This window comes from Fukomys damarensis, unplaced genomic scaffold (genome assembly GCF_012274545.1).
Source record: "Fukomys damarensis isolate Sample0158 unplaced genomic scaffold, DMR_v1.0_HiC HiC_scaffold_39, whole genome shotgun sequence".
NCBI lineage: Eukaryota > Metazoa > Chordata > Mammalia > Rodentia > Bathyergidae > Fukomys > Fukomys damarensis.
In genome coordinates, this window is record NW_022900951.1 from 66,408,277 (window position 1) to 66,422,092 (window position 13,816).

Consider the following 13,816-nt stretch of genomic DNA (forward strand, 5'->3'; position numbering starts at 1 on the left):
ATGTATATGAAAATGTCATGATGGGACCCATTAGTCTGTATAATTCAAATGCACTAATAAGAATGGAAGAATAGAAGTGATTTTGAGTAGAACAAATGCAAGAGTAAGTTATTAAAAAAGACAACGGGGCTAAAGAACAAGATGTTACATGTATTCTAATGAATTCTTTGTAGGTGAGTTGATAGATTTTAGAATACTGGAACACTTTCAGTATACTGAGTAATTTTTGGTTGAAATGTCCACTTTACTCTTCTACCTTTTGAAATGGAAGTAATTTGTATTTTCTCGATTTAATGCAAAATATTATCTATTCTGAAGCCTTTGGTAAAATGCCAGTACTGTCTTCACTTCTGATGACGTTTCTTTTTAACAAATAAAGTCTGATTCCTTCCAAAGGATACTTAATGTTGGTAAATATGGTGTTCTATTTACTTTCCTTTGCATTATTTTTCCTCAATGTCTTGAAGTTTAATTGATCTTTTATTACATCTAAGACTTTATTTCTCGAGGGGAGGAGGGGGTGAAAGGAGGGCAGGGACAAGGGGAAAAAATGAGAACCAAGACCTGTCATGAAAAGGAACAAGATCCTAATAATGAATGTAACTGTACTGTATCCCTAAAATGTACCAATAAACTCAATGAGGGGAAAAAAAAGAGACTTTATTTCTCTTTAGTTTCTAGGGGAATAGAATGTGGATAATGAAATTTTTTTTTGCAAAAGGTGATAGACAACTACAGTGAATGTTTATATTAAAAATATATTTTACAGTAAAGACAGATTGCCATGAATCCCCATCAAAATATTCTCCCTCTTGCTTTGAACACACGTATCCCATTGTTCTTGCTACTTTCTGAAGCAATTCTTGAATTCCTCTTTTGTGAGTGTCTTTACCAGGTTGTGATAAAAAAGGTGGTGAATGCAGCTATTGAGTGCCATCCAGTGGAAAGAAAGGCAGGTTCAAAAAAATATTACAGTGTGCCTTCATCCAACTTATTCAACAGCTCTTGCACCACAGGACTTCTGGCTCCTCCCCAAAGTCAGTGACCATGAAAGGAAATATTTTGAGCCAATTTAGGATATAAAAGCACCCCAACAGTACAACTGAAGAGAAAAATACTTTCAGAACAGCTTCAGAAAGTGGCATATATGATGGGATAAGCCTGTTCAAAGTAAGGAGTATTTTGAAGGAGATTGATGACAATTTGCTTTTTACTATAATAAATTTTAAAAATTTAGACATTCACTACATTTTTATCATCATATATTTTTCCTTTTTTATGGAGATATAATTCATATATCTTATTTAAACACTTTAAAGAATTTAAGTTAATGGCTTATTATTATATATTCAGAGCCTTATATAGCCATCACCATTGCCTAATTTTAGAACATTTCATTATCCTGTTAAAAAACCAATACTCATTGGCCATTATTCCCCATGTTCTTTCACCACCAGCACTAGGCAGTCATTAATCTATGAATTTACCTATTCTGAATATTTCACATATAAGTGGAATTATATAATATATGGTCTGCTGTGTCTGACTTTCATTTAGAAGTGTTCAGTGTTACTCATGTTGTTACGTAAATCTATCAGTACTTCCTTTCTTTTTTTTTTTTTTTTTAACTGTACAAAGAGTTTTATTTTGAGCTTTTACAACAGAAAGACAGGTTTACAGGCAGGGGTATCCTCATTTTATTGAGGAAGGAGTGTAACGGAGTCTCATCTTCCCAAAAGTCACAGAGTTAACAAGCTGATGAGACCAAAACTTAAGTGAATTTCATCCAAACTTGGCCCTTTTCTATCTTCATTTCTTTCTTGAGAACACATTTAAATGACAAAAACAATGTATTACTTGTAAGAAATTTAAATATTTCCCAAAAGGATAATGCCTCTTCAGAAAACTGCCTCCCTCTGCCTTGACAAACCTTCCCATGTCATGTTAAATAGTCACATCATTTTAGTGTATATCTTCCCAGAGTTTTACTGTATATTTATGCATTATGCATGTAGTCCTAGAGAGCATAAAATATTTTTTTCAGCTTTAATTAAGTTTATTGGTACATTTTAGGAATACAGTACAGTTACATTCATTGTTGGGTTTTTTAGATGGGGAGGGGAGGAGGGGGTTAAGGGAGGGCAGGGGTAAGAGGAAGAAATGAGAATCAAGACTTCATTTCTTTTTAACATAGTCCATGATACAGGTGAAACACGTTTAGTCTACCCATTCATCTCTTCATGGATTTGGGTTGTTGAAATATTTTTAGGAGAATAGGACAATTTTGTTTTTTGCTTAAACCTTTGCATCTTAGAATGGTGCCCTTTGGGATGTGTGTCAGTATGCCAAGGCATACTTGAAACCACAGGATAAATAGCAAATCTTTCATTTGAATCGGGGACAATACACATACATATGTATATTTACACATAGTTATAATCACACAAATATGTTACAGTCAAGAAAGCAAAAATTTCAACACTATGCATTGTTGTAGAAATGATAAAATGGAAAAAATTGGAAATTGCCAATTTTTAATTGTTTTTATAGTATCACTTGAAGTTCTTTCTAAAATGAATTTGATAAAGTTATTTATCCAGAAAAAAGTATAAAGCCACTGTTTTTTGTTATGTACCTGTTCATGATTCACCTGCCTAGTAGTATTTCTGTTTACTGGCTTTTTGAAAGGATGTACTCTTTGTAATTCTTTTATTTTTAATTGAAGTATAAAATTGATATCAACTGTTATTTTAATATTTTCATAAGAATATTTGTCTTAATTTATAGTTAAATCAAGACTAGTATAATATTTTCAAGAATATTTGTCTTAATTTATAGTTAAATCAAGACTAGTTAATATGGGTAGTACTCATTTGTGGTTAGGTATCATATTGACCTAAAATATATTAAGTTTTCATTTCTGCTTGGTAGATAAATGTCAAAATCTTAAAGGCAGGAACTCTTTCTACATTTTATATATAGATGTTAGCACAACTTCATATCTATTTTTGTATATTTTACGAAATAAAAGTTGTCAAATAGATCTTGACCCTAAAGAGGGCTTTATTGAGAATAATTTTGTAATGTTTAGTTTTGGAAATTTAGACTTTTTTCTAAGGCATTCTCTGTTTAGTTTATCCACCTGTTAAACATCCCAAATTCTAAACTTTAATTAGAAATTAGGTATATTTTCTTTAAAGTTCTGTTAACATAAAAAATTAGATACTTGCAACTCCTTAAATTAATGATGTTTGTGAAACATTAAGTTTAGCATACACAGATAGTAGTAACCATATCCAGTATATGTCAAAATCTACAAATTCTTTAAGGTTTTTGGCTGGAAGTATGGGTTGAGTCTGAAACATTTACTTAGAATTCATTGGACCAATTTTTTTGAAGGATAGTTCAGATTTAAAATTTTACAACATTGTGCTTTTCTGGTATTGCAGTATAATGGTTGTCCTTAGAATCTGTGACATTAAATTGAATAAGTTTTTAAAAGATTTTAATATTCCAAAAAGTCTATGCTTTGGGATTTAAATAGTCTTAGATATTAAATAGTCTTAGACCTAACAAATAACAAATTTTATGCTGTCTGTCTGGTGAAGTTCCAGATAATCATATGTAAATGTAGTAACTAATAAAATTGGAAATACTGGTAACTAGAACATATCTTTTAATGTTATTTGGTTATTTCATTAATTTCATGCTTTTAATTTTTCTCTTTATAATTTTCTAAGCTAGTAAGATAAATTCTTAATGCTATTTAGTTCTGGTTACTAAATGCTTTAAAATTTAAGTGAGTTTTTAATGTGATAGGTTGCTTTTCTATCCTGAAACTGTTCTAATCCTATAAAAACAGCAATTAAACAAACTATCGTAGGCAAATTGAAAAAGAGACAGTCTGGAGTCAATCTTGAATTCAGTTTTAAACTTTAACTTGGGCAAACTTGTTTACATTTCATAGATCATAGTTTCTACACATAAATATAACATTCATTTTACATAGTTCTGAGGAGTAAATGAGATTTTACACACACACACACACACACACACACACACACTAGTTGCTTGGTGCATTGTTAGTGATTACAGTGAGTGTATAACAAACAAATGAAATTGTTTAGGAATTAAGTGAAATGTAATAAATGAATTGATAAGAGGACATTTTGGTTGTTGGTCTAAGTAATCTACCAGTCCATTGTGATGGGCTTATCAACTCTTGGTCTGAGTTCCTTAAAATCATTTTGTTAAATATAAACATATTAAATTTGTTTTAACTTATATATTATATATATGATTTATTTTGACCTGTAAGTTTCTACTAGAGACTTCAGTAGTATTTTATAGAAAGTGATCACTAGATGGAAAATATTTTGTACTCAATTATTTCATGTAAATAAATTATTTTAGCCAGTTGTACAAACCTGTTAATTTTCTTATTATACCACATCAGTGTGGAAAAACTTAGAATTTATTAAAAAGGTTTATGCTCTTATAGTATTTATAAGGCAGGTGGGAGTAGTATTTACCGTGTTGCTCAAAAAGAATTAAAGCCTTGTTTCTGTATCACATTTACTATTATTAAATTAAATCTTAGTCTAACATAAGTAGGATTTCTCCCCCTTAAATCAGGTGTCAAAAGATACCTCTTGTATTTGACTATAGTAGTATACTTATATGTTAAAGAAGTTCAAGGACTTTCATGTTTATAATTTATATTTTATAATTTAATATTTTATTAACTCATTTAAACATATTAGTATCTTCTATATGTCATTCTGTTTTCATTTTTGAAATAACTATAGACTCACAGAAAAAGTATTATTAACATAGCATGTCAGTTACCCTTTACTTAATCTTCCTTCAGTGGAGGCATCTTATGTAACTATAGAACAATGTCAAAACTAGAAAATTAGCATTGGTGCATTAATATTAACTAGAAGTACAGGCCACATTCAGTTTTCACCATTTTTACATATATTTATGTATGTAAATATATGTAGTAACTATGTAGTTTACCCACATATGTATTCATATATACACCATCACAGTGAAGATATATAACTGTTCCATCACCTTGTGTGTTCACACTCCCCCCAACTTTGACAACTACTAAACAGTTTTTAATCTCTATAGTTTTATTATCATAGGAATGATTTATAAAGATTCCATTTATATATTTTATAATATCACAATCTTTTATTTCTTTAGTTATGGTAATTTTCTGGCAATACATTCAGACTGTTGAATGTATCAAAATTTTTCCCTTTCCTTGCTGAGTAGTATTCCACTGTAAGGATGCACCAGAGTTGGATTAACCAACTATTCACCTGGTGAAGGACATTTGGGTCCCTCCAGTTTTTTGCTACTATGATTAATAACTATTCTGAGCTATTATGGATATTTATATACATTTTTTTGGCTTTTTGAGACAGGTTCTCACTGTGTAGTTCAGGCTGGCCTTGAACTTCACTATGTAGCTGGCCTAAAACTTGGTGGTGATCCTCCTGCCTCAGCCTCCCACGTGCTGGGATTACAGGCATGCACCATTACATACAGTTTTTGTATAATTGCATGTTTTAAATTTTCAGAGGGAAAATGCTATAGATTGCAATTGTTGGTTTGTATGGTAAGTGAATGTCTAGTTTTGTAATACCTGCCAAACTATATTCCAGAATATCTGTTAAAATTTTATATTCCGATCAACACGATATGATAGATCCATTTCCTACACATCCTCACAAACCTGTAATGTAACCATTTTCTTATATTTTAGCTGTTTCCATTGGGGTGTAGTGATGTCTTATTATGACTTTTAGATTTTACTTAAAGTTAAGTACATTATTTTTGAGAACTTAATTTAGATTTTCCTAACATTTTTTCACCCCTAATTCCTGAAGATGGCTTCATTTCATTTAAATTGTCAGCATTTTTTAATTAGATATTTGGCAAGAATTATTTAAAATGTAAAGAATATGTATTTTATAGTATTTGCTATATTCAATACAGTTCTTTTAATTAATAAAATAACTTTACCTTTTTGGATAATTGTTTGTATTATAGTGGCTGGAATGGCTGGTACTGCACATATCGATGGAGACCATATTGTTGTTTCTGTTCCTGAAGCAGTATTAGTTTCTGATGTTGTCACAGATGACGGGATAACTCTTGATCATGGCCTTGCAGCTGAAGTTGTTCATGGACCTGATATCATTACAGAAACTGACGTAGTAACAGAAGGTGTCATTGTTCCTGAAGCTGTGCTTGAAGCTGATGTTGCCATTGAAGAAGATTTAGAGGAAGATGATGCAGACCACATCTTGACCTCCAAACTAATTACAGAAACTGTTAGGGTACCTGAGCAAGTATTTGTGGCTGACCTTGTTACTGGTCCTGGTGGACACTTAGAACATGTGGTCCAAGATTGTGTTTCAGGAGTGGACTCTCCCACAATGGTATCAGAGGAGGTTCTTGTAACTAATTCAGATACAGAAACTGTGATTCAAACATCTGGGAATGTTCCTGGTTCTACAGTTACTATAAAAACTGAAGATGACGATGATGATGACGACGAGGATGATGAAGATGATGAAGATGATGGTGAGAAGAGCACTTCTGAAGACTACTTAATGATATCTTGTAAGTGAAAGTTAAAATTCCTAATTACTCTGGAGGTTGTCATATAATCAGAGGTGGAATATATAGCCAAGAAAAGTAACAGAGGGAATCCTCTTGAAAAATAATTTCAAATAAATTCAGAGCTTCGTTGTTGCGATGCTTTTTTTTTAGTTTACTTGTGTTTTAAATTTATTCAGTGAAATTTCATATCTAAAATAAAGTGGAATAGTTAATATATTCGAATAGAGATATAGATTTGGAAGACTTAATAAGAATATTAATTGGTAAGAAAAATATATATGTTTCAAAATAGAAAGTGACTTTTGTGGTAGAACTGCTTTCCTTTTAACGTGATAGGCAATTGTCATTGTTTTGCATAAGAATGCTAGTATATGTTAAATGTCATATTTTTTTTTAATACTTGAAAGTTAAATTGTAAAGTTAGATCATCTATAACTTTCCTTGGGTTTATGTGCTGTTAGACTAAGTGTGTGTGCATGTGTGTGTGTGTGTGTGTGTGTGTGTGTAGTCTGTGCAAAACCATTTAACACATTAATTTCAGACTTTTTGTGAAAGCCAAAAACACTTTTGAAGGAGGAAAATGGAAATATTTTGTTCTCATTTTAAGAGTGGGTACACCAGACCTTCAATAATACTCTTATGATTTGCTGTTGATATAACTTGAGAGATAAGTGAGTCTGTTCTTTATATATTTGGTAGAGCTCATGATATAAATAGTGAAGATTCGATGAAGACTGTTCACTTATCCAGGGAAGATTTTTGTTCTTTCATTTTTAAAAATACAGAAATGATTACAAAGGGAATTGCTAAGTACAGTATGTATGTGTATGTTTAAAGTTCTATGTGAATTAATGAATTTAAAATTAAAAATAAGTTAGATATATATAATTTTAAAATATTCTAAAATCTAGTATTTTAACATTTTCTTCTGTCAGTACTTTAGAAGGTACATGTTTACATTTTTAAGAGAATGAGTTAAGCCATAGAAGATTGTACAAAAGTCATTACCTATTCTTGAATAAATGTGGATTACTAAAACAACTCTCTTTTTACATTTAACCTGACATTTTAAAAACTATGCATACAGTATAAAATAATATGGTAAAAGTTGGTGGTCTCTCTTTATTAAAATAAATTCAATATGCCTTCCAATGTATATTCATTAAATTATATGGTGGTATTAAAGTCATCTAAAGTTTAAACAGTCTGTATTTTAAATAGTCAAACCTTGGCCGGGCGTGGTGGCGCACGCCCATAATCCCAGCACTTGTTAGGCTGAGGCCAGGAGGATCGCTGTTAGTTCGAGACCAGCCTGGGCTACATAGTTAGTTCCAGGTCAGTTTCAACTACATAGTGAGACCCTGTCTCAAAAAAAAAAAAAACAAATAGTCCAACCTTGCATTATCATTTATAGTTTAATTTTTGAAAACATTTCTGGAATATTTTAAGTTAGAATATTTATCTTTATAATTATTAATTTATGATTAAGTGTAAGAAGTTCTCTCTCATCTGAAAGAAGGAGACTGAGAAATAAAAAGAACCCTGTATTGCTCAAGTATTATTAGAACAATGAGGTAATCTTAGGGGGAATTTAGGCTAGGGATGAAACACACCTTAAATATTAGTAAGAGAAAAAAATAATTCCTTAAAATTTTATTAAATTCTTATTTTATATTGCAGAAAGTAATCTTATATAACTCATTATCCATTCATCTCTATAATTAATCATTTATAATTGTTATCTAAATTCGAAATATTTACTGTTCCAATTTTCTTTCATTTTCATCTCTTAATAATTTATTTTCATTACCTTTTAGTTTCTGTTGGCTATTGTTTCAGTATTTAGAGGATAAATTGCTTTGAGAGACTCCTTGTTAAATCAAGATGTTCTCTTTTCTGTTTTTTCTAAAATAGAGATTTTTCAAAATATCTGTTACATTTAAGGACACAAACGAAAACTTTGTCTTGTTTCTAAATCTCCAAATATTCCTATAAGGAAATTTTATCAGTAGCTGAATTCTAGAGGTAGGGAGTTTGTCTTAATATTTGAGATGCTTCTGAGTTTAATCCAAGTAAAGCCAAACTTGCCAAATTATTCACGTTAGCATGTGGCTATGCTCTGCTCTCTGTGTAAAACAACATGATAATATAATATAATCATATCTGTCTAATGCTATTCTAGATACACTTATCTTTAAAAATACTTAACACCCATAAGACAATTATGGATAATTATTTTCTTAGTGAAGAGCTTCACTGGAACGGGGAAGTTCTTTTGTAGTAGGCCATTATAATGTTTTAAAATGACTTTTTACTTATGAAAAAGAATTCATATTTCCTTCAGGTGCGTAACTTTATATAAAGCAAAATATCAAGGTATGGAGATCTCATTCGAATTTCATCAATTTCATGGGTAAAAGAAAAGAAGTTAACACCTTTGTGATTATCTTAATATAGCTATTTTATTGAGATATTATTTATATATCATACAATTCAGTTTATACATTTATAGTGTGTAATTTGTTGCTTTTTAGTATATCCTAGAGTTTTATACCAATTACTACAATCAGTTTTAAAACATTTTCTTTTAAAGTTAAACCTCATGCTATCCACCCCCAGGCAACCATTAATCCACTTTATAGATTTGCCTGTTCTACACATTTCATATAAATAGAATTGTATCATATGTGACCTTTTGTGTCTGACTTATTTCATTTAATGTTTTGTTTGGTTTGGTATCAGGGATCGAATCCAGGACCTTGCACTTGCGAGGCAGGCATGTTCTACACATTTCATATAAATAGAATTGTATCATATGTGACCTTTTGTGTCTGACTTATTTCATTTAATGTTTTGTTTGGTTTGGTATCAGGGATCGAATCCAGGACCTTGCACTTGCGAGGCAGGCATGTTCTACACATTTCATATAAATAGAATTGTATCATATGTGACCTTTTGTGTCTGACTTATTTCATTTAATGTTTTGTTTGGTTTGGTATCAGGGATCGAATCCAGGACCTTGCACTTGCGAGGCAGGCACGGTGTCACTGAGCTAAATCCCCAGCTCTTCTATTTAATGTTTTAAGGAGTCATCCATGTCATAGTATCAGTACTTCATTCCTTTTTTGTTATTAAGCAATACTTTGTTATATGGATATACCACATTTTAAAAAATTCATTCATCAGTTGATAGACATTTTGATTGTTTCCTCTTTTGGCTATTACATATAGTGCTTCTGTGAACATGTGTGTACTTGTTTTTGTGTGGGTATGTGTTTCAGTTCTTATACAACTGGGAGTACCTAAGAGTGACATACTGTTGAAATTTAAATGTGACTAATGTGTCTTTTTCTACATTGTGACACTCAAATCTTTTGCACATTGCTTAGTAACTATACCTATAGTACATAAGTATACTGTCTAGTTATGCTATACCTGACTTATCATCTTGGTAGGCACAACATAAGAGAATTTAAAAATACAGCTTAGCTTTAAAAAGGACTGCTATATTGTGCATTTTGCTAAAATGGAGTTTTAATCAAATAGTGTCATCGAGCTATAAAACAGTACAATGTTGAAAATTACTTTGTGATGTTGGCAAACAGTGTACTTTACTCCTTTATATTTAGTGCTAGTAGAAATCTGTGGTAGGTATTAAATTATCTGTTTGAGTGGAGTTGAGTAATCTACATGCCCCAGAGTAAAAGAAATGTTAAGCTTGAATTTTAGGTATTTTAAGTATTGCTTGCATTAAGAAGAGTGTGAGGATTTGAGTAAAAGAAATGTTAAGCTTGAATTTTAGGTATTTTAAGTATTACTTGCATTAAGAAGACTCAGGATATATGTATTTCTAAAGTCAGTTGACTACCTATTACATCTGTGTTATCTTTGTATTTTCTGTAAAATATAGAATATATCTTTAGTCAAGCTAGTGGTTTACCTCTTCAAAGTGCATATCAATATCCTTAATTTTATCACCTGTGAATTGCAAATATACATATTTAGTTAATCATTATATTTTGAAATTGTTGATTCTGAAAACTCTTAAGTAGAAAATGACGGATACATTAAAGTAGGGACCTTAATAAGAGGTAGAAATGAAATTAGAATAGCAACAGTAATTTCAATTGTACTTAAAACTAAAAGTACATGGTTTAAAAATGACCAGAAAATATGCATTTTATTTCATAGGATTTAATTGTTTTGAATTATAGTTTTAATTCAACTTGGCCCACTCTAAACCATTCATCTGTAATACAGCAGTATTTATTAAATGAGATTTTTATTTCATTAATTTACTAGTATTGCAAGCTAAGAAATTAATATTTTATATACTTTTGAAGGTTTTTGTACATCCGATGTCTTTATTTCCAAGAATGAGAAAGTTATTTTTTCCTATTTGCCTCTTTTAATTTTTCTGTTATCTCTTTAGTCAGTATATTTTATAAGAGAAGCTATATTAAAACTAAAGACAGGGCTGGAAATTTGGCTCAGTGGTTCTGGCACCTGCCTCATAAGTGCGAAGTCCCGAGTTTGATCCCTGATACCATAAAAAACAACAACAACAACAACAACAACAAAAACTAAACCCAATAATATCATCTACTTTTCTTTTATTTAATTTTGTTCCAGTGTCACCCAAAAGTTGCCAAAAATACATAATTAGTGTCTATGATGGAATGAAAAATCTATTTTTTATCATTTGGATTTTTTTCATAGATAATGAAGTATTCACGCACTTTAATATGGGATTATTTCTATTTAATCAAAATCTAAAGTAGCTTTGTAATTTAAAAAATTTCTGAAATATATTTTACATTTTGGAAGGCCAAAATAATATTTTTAAGTTCTACATGTCAGACTTCAAGTTGAAGTAGGGAAAATGTAGGCTTTGACACATTGAATTTTTACTAAAATTTTTGAGTGCCAAGTTTACAAGTTTTCAGTGCCTTTTTTTTCTGCTTTTCATAATTCTAGAATGTTAGGTATGTTCAAGGGCTTCAGGATTTTATGTTTCATATGAACATGTGAAAGGAGTGAAACTTTTACTTAGATTACTTTTTAATTTTTATAGGAATAGCATTGAAATTAAAAAGGCAGACACAATATTTAAGGGGAATATCTTGTTTAAATATTACTTATGGCCACAGGACAAATTTTGTTAATATAATTTGCTCATTGTATAATACTCATAAGAAGACTATATAGTATCCTTAAAAGACTGTAGAGCAGAGATTAAAAATTTGCAAGTATACTTAAAATTTAAGTGGTAGTCTCATATACTTTTGCTTTACCTTTTATATGATTTTATTTCATATGCATTGACATATCAGATTTTTAATAAGGGAAAAGAATTATCCATTTAGGTGTTTCCCTTGTGTAGAACTTTTAAATAAAACATACATTGCTAGATTTAGATGTACATAAAATTTGTGCTTTGAGATTATCTGCCATTGACTCAGCAGAAATTAGAGTATTTATTAAGATTTTATTTTTATAGTGCTTAATGAAAAGCTTCTTATAAAAATCATTTAGATATTCTGTAACCTTAGTTTAAATCCCAATTTTCATGTTAATTGGTTTTATAAGTAACTGCTATTTTATTGGATAGTTATGTGAGCTCAGCCTATTTTTTCAGTAATATGCATTTTATCTTTTTATGTTTTTGTTACCTAGGTTTTGCTGATAAGATTTAAAGTCTTTGTTGTTGTTGTTGTTGTTTTGAGATTTCATTTTGTTTATTTTGCTATGTAGTTCAGGCTGCCCTTGAACTCACAGTGTGGCATAGGCTTGCCTCAAACTCATGGTGATTCTCTTGCCTTGGCCAATGAGTGCTAGATTTATAAGCATGCACTACTACCATATACAACTTTAAAATATTGAAAGTAATTAATTTGGCTTAAAATGTTGGTAGTGATGGAGCATTATTTAATCTTTTCCCTAATTTTTTCCCTAATTATTTTAATTAAAGCTATGTAATTATTCTTTTCTACATATAAATTGAATTCTATACTTTTAATACATGTAACTGTGATCATGTAGTATATCTAACATTGTATACCATTTACCCATGAAACATTTCACTTTTAATAGCTGCATAATGACTCATCAAGTGAATATAATGGATAGGTGATTGACACATAACTAAATATTAGTGTCAGTAGTGCATTTGGGCTGAAAGAGTTGTTTCCTCTCTTTATATTTTACAGTGGATGATGTTGGGGAGAAATTAGAGCATATGGGGAACACACCATTAAAAATCAGCAGTGATGGTTCACAAGAAGATGTCAAAGAAGATGGTTTTGGTTCAGAAGTAATAAAAGTGTATATATTTAAAGCAGAGGCGGAAGATGATGTTGAAATAGGTACAAAGAAAATAATTTTATCTTATTTCTGTAATAGGAATTAGAATTCCTGTCTGGAGATTATTCTAAAATTGTCATCAAAGGACAGATTTTATAGCTTTTTGATGGTATATTTTGTAAAATGTATATAAATACAAGCAGGGATGGTTTAGATTCTTTTAAACATGAGTAGACTGTAATAGCTCACAATACTAAAGCAAATGAACTAGGAATTGGTTCACAGCATGAAATTATAATGAGTGTTTAACAGCATGGATTCTAGGGGCAGGCTGTTTGGATTTTAATCCTAGTTCTGGCATTTCACTGAGCAACCAGCAATCAGTTACATAACTGCTGTCTGCCTTTTTATCTTTATCCATAAATTGCTCCTAATGATAACTACCTAATAGAGGTATTATGATACATAAAAGACCTGACCTACATGGTACTTGGCATCTAAGTGTAGTGTAAGTGCTAGGAATTGTTACACTTCTCTGTTAATTGAAGAATTAAAGTATGATTTATATCAAAATTATTGTGACACCTTGAAATTTGTTTTAGGATTTTTAAAAACATTTTTCTAAAGTAAAATACTTCTTTTATATCCTTATTGATTTATGGAGTTATTCCATGACATTTTTTTTCTTTTATTGAGTTTATTGGTACATTTTAGGTATACAGTACAATTACATTCATTATTGGGATCTTGTACCTTTATATGACAGGTCTTGGTTCTCATTTTTTCCCCTCGTCCGTGCCCTCCCTTCACCCCCTCCTCCCCTCCCCATTTACAAACACTTTATTTCCGTTTTTTCATTTTCTCATATTTT

The 13,816-nt window shown here is 30.5% G+C and overlaps 1 protein-coding gene across 6 annotated transcripts in view; it reads left to right on the plus strand.

The window, feature by feature from the left end:
* The window catches only part of Znf711 (zinc finger protein 711), a 27,910-nt gene that overhangs the window by 4,694 nt on the left and 9,400 nt on the right, over positions 1-13,816 (plus strand). For all 6 annotated transcript variants that reach the window (XM_010612868.3, XM_033760298.1, XM_010612866.3 and 3 more), the window contains 2 exons: positions 6,067-6,642; positions 12,852-13,007. In XM_010612868.3, coding sequence (XP_010611170.1) covers positions 6,067-6,642; positions 12,852-13,007 — 732 coding nt within the window. The remainder of the gene's footprint in view (positions 1-6,066; positions 6,643-12,851; positions 13,008-13,816) is intronic.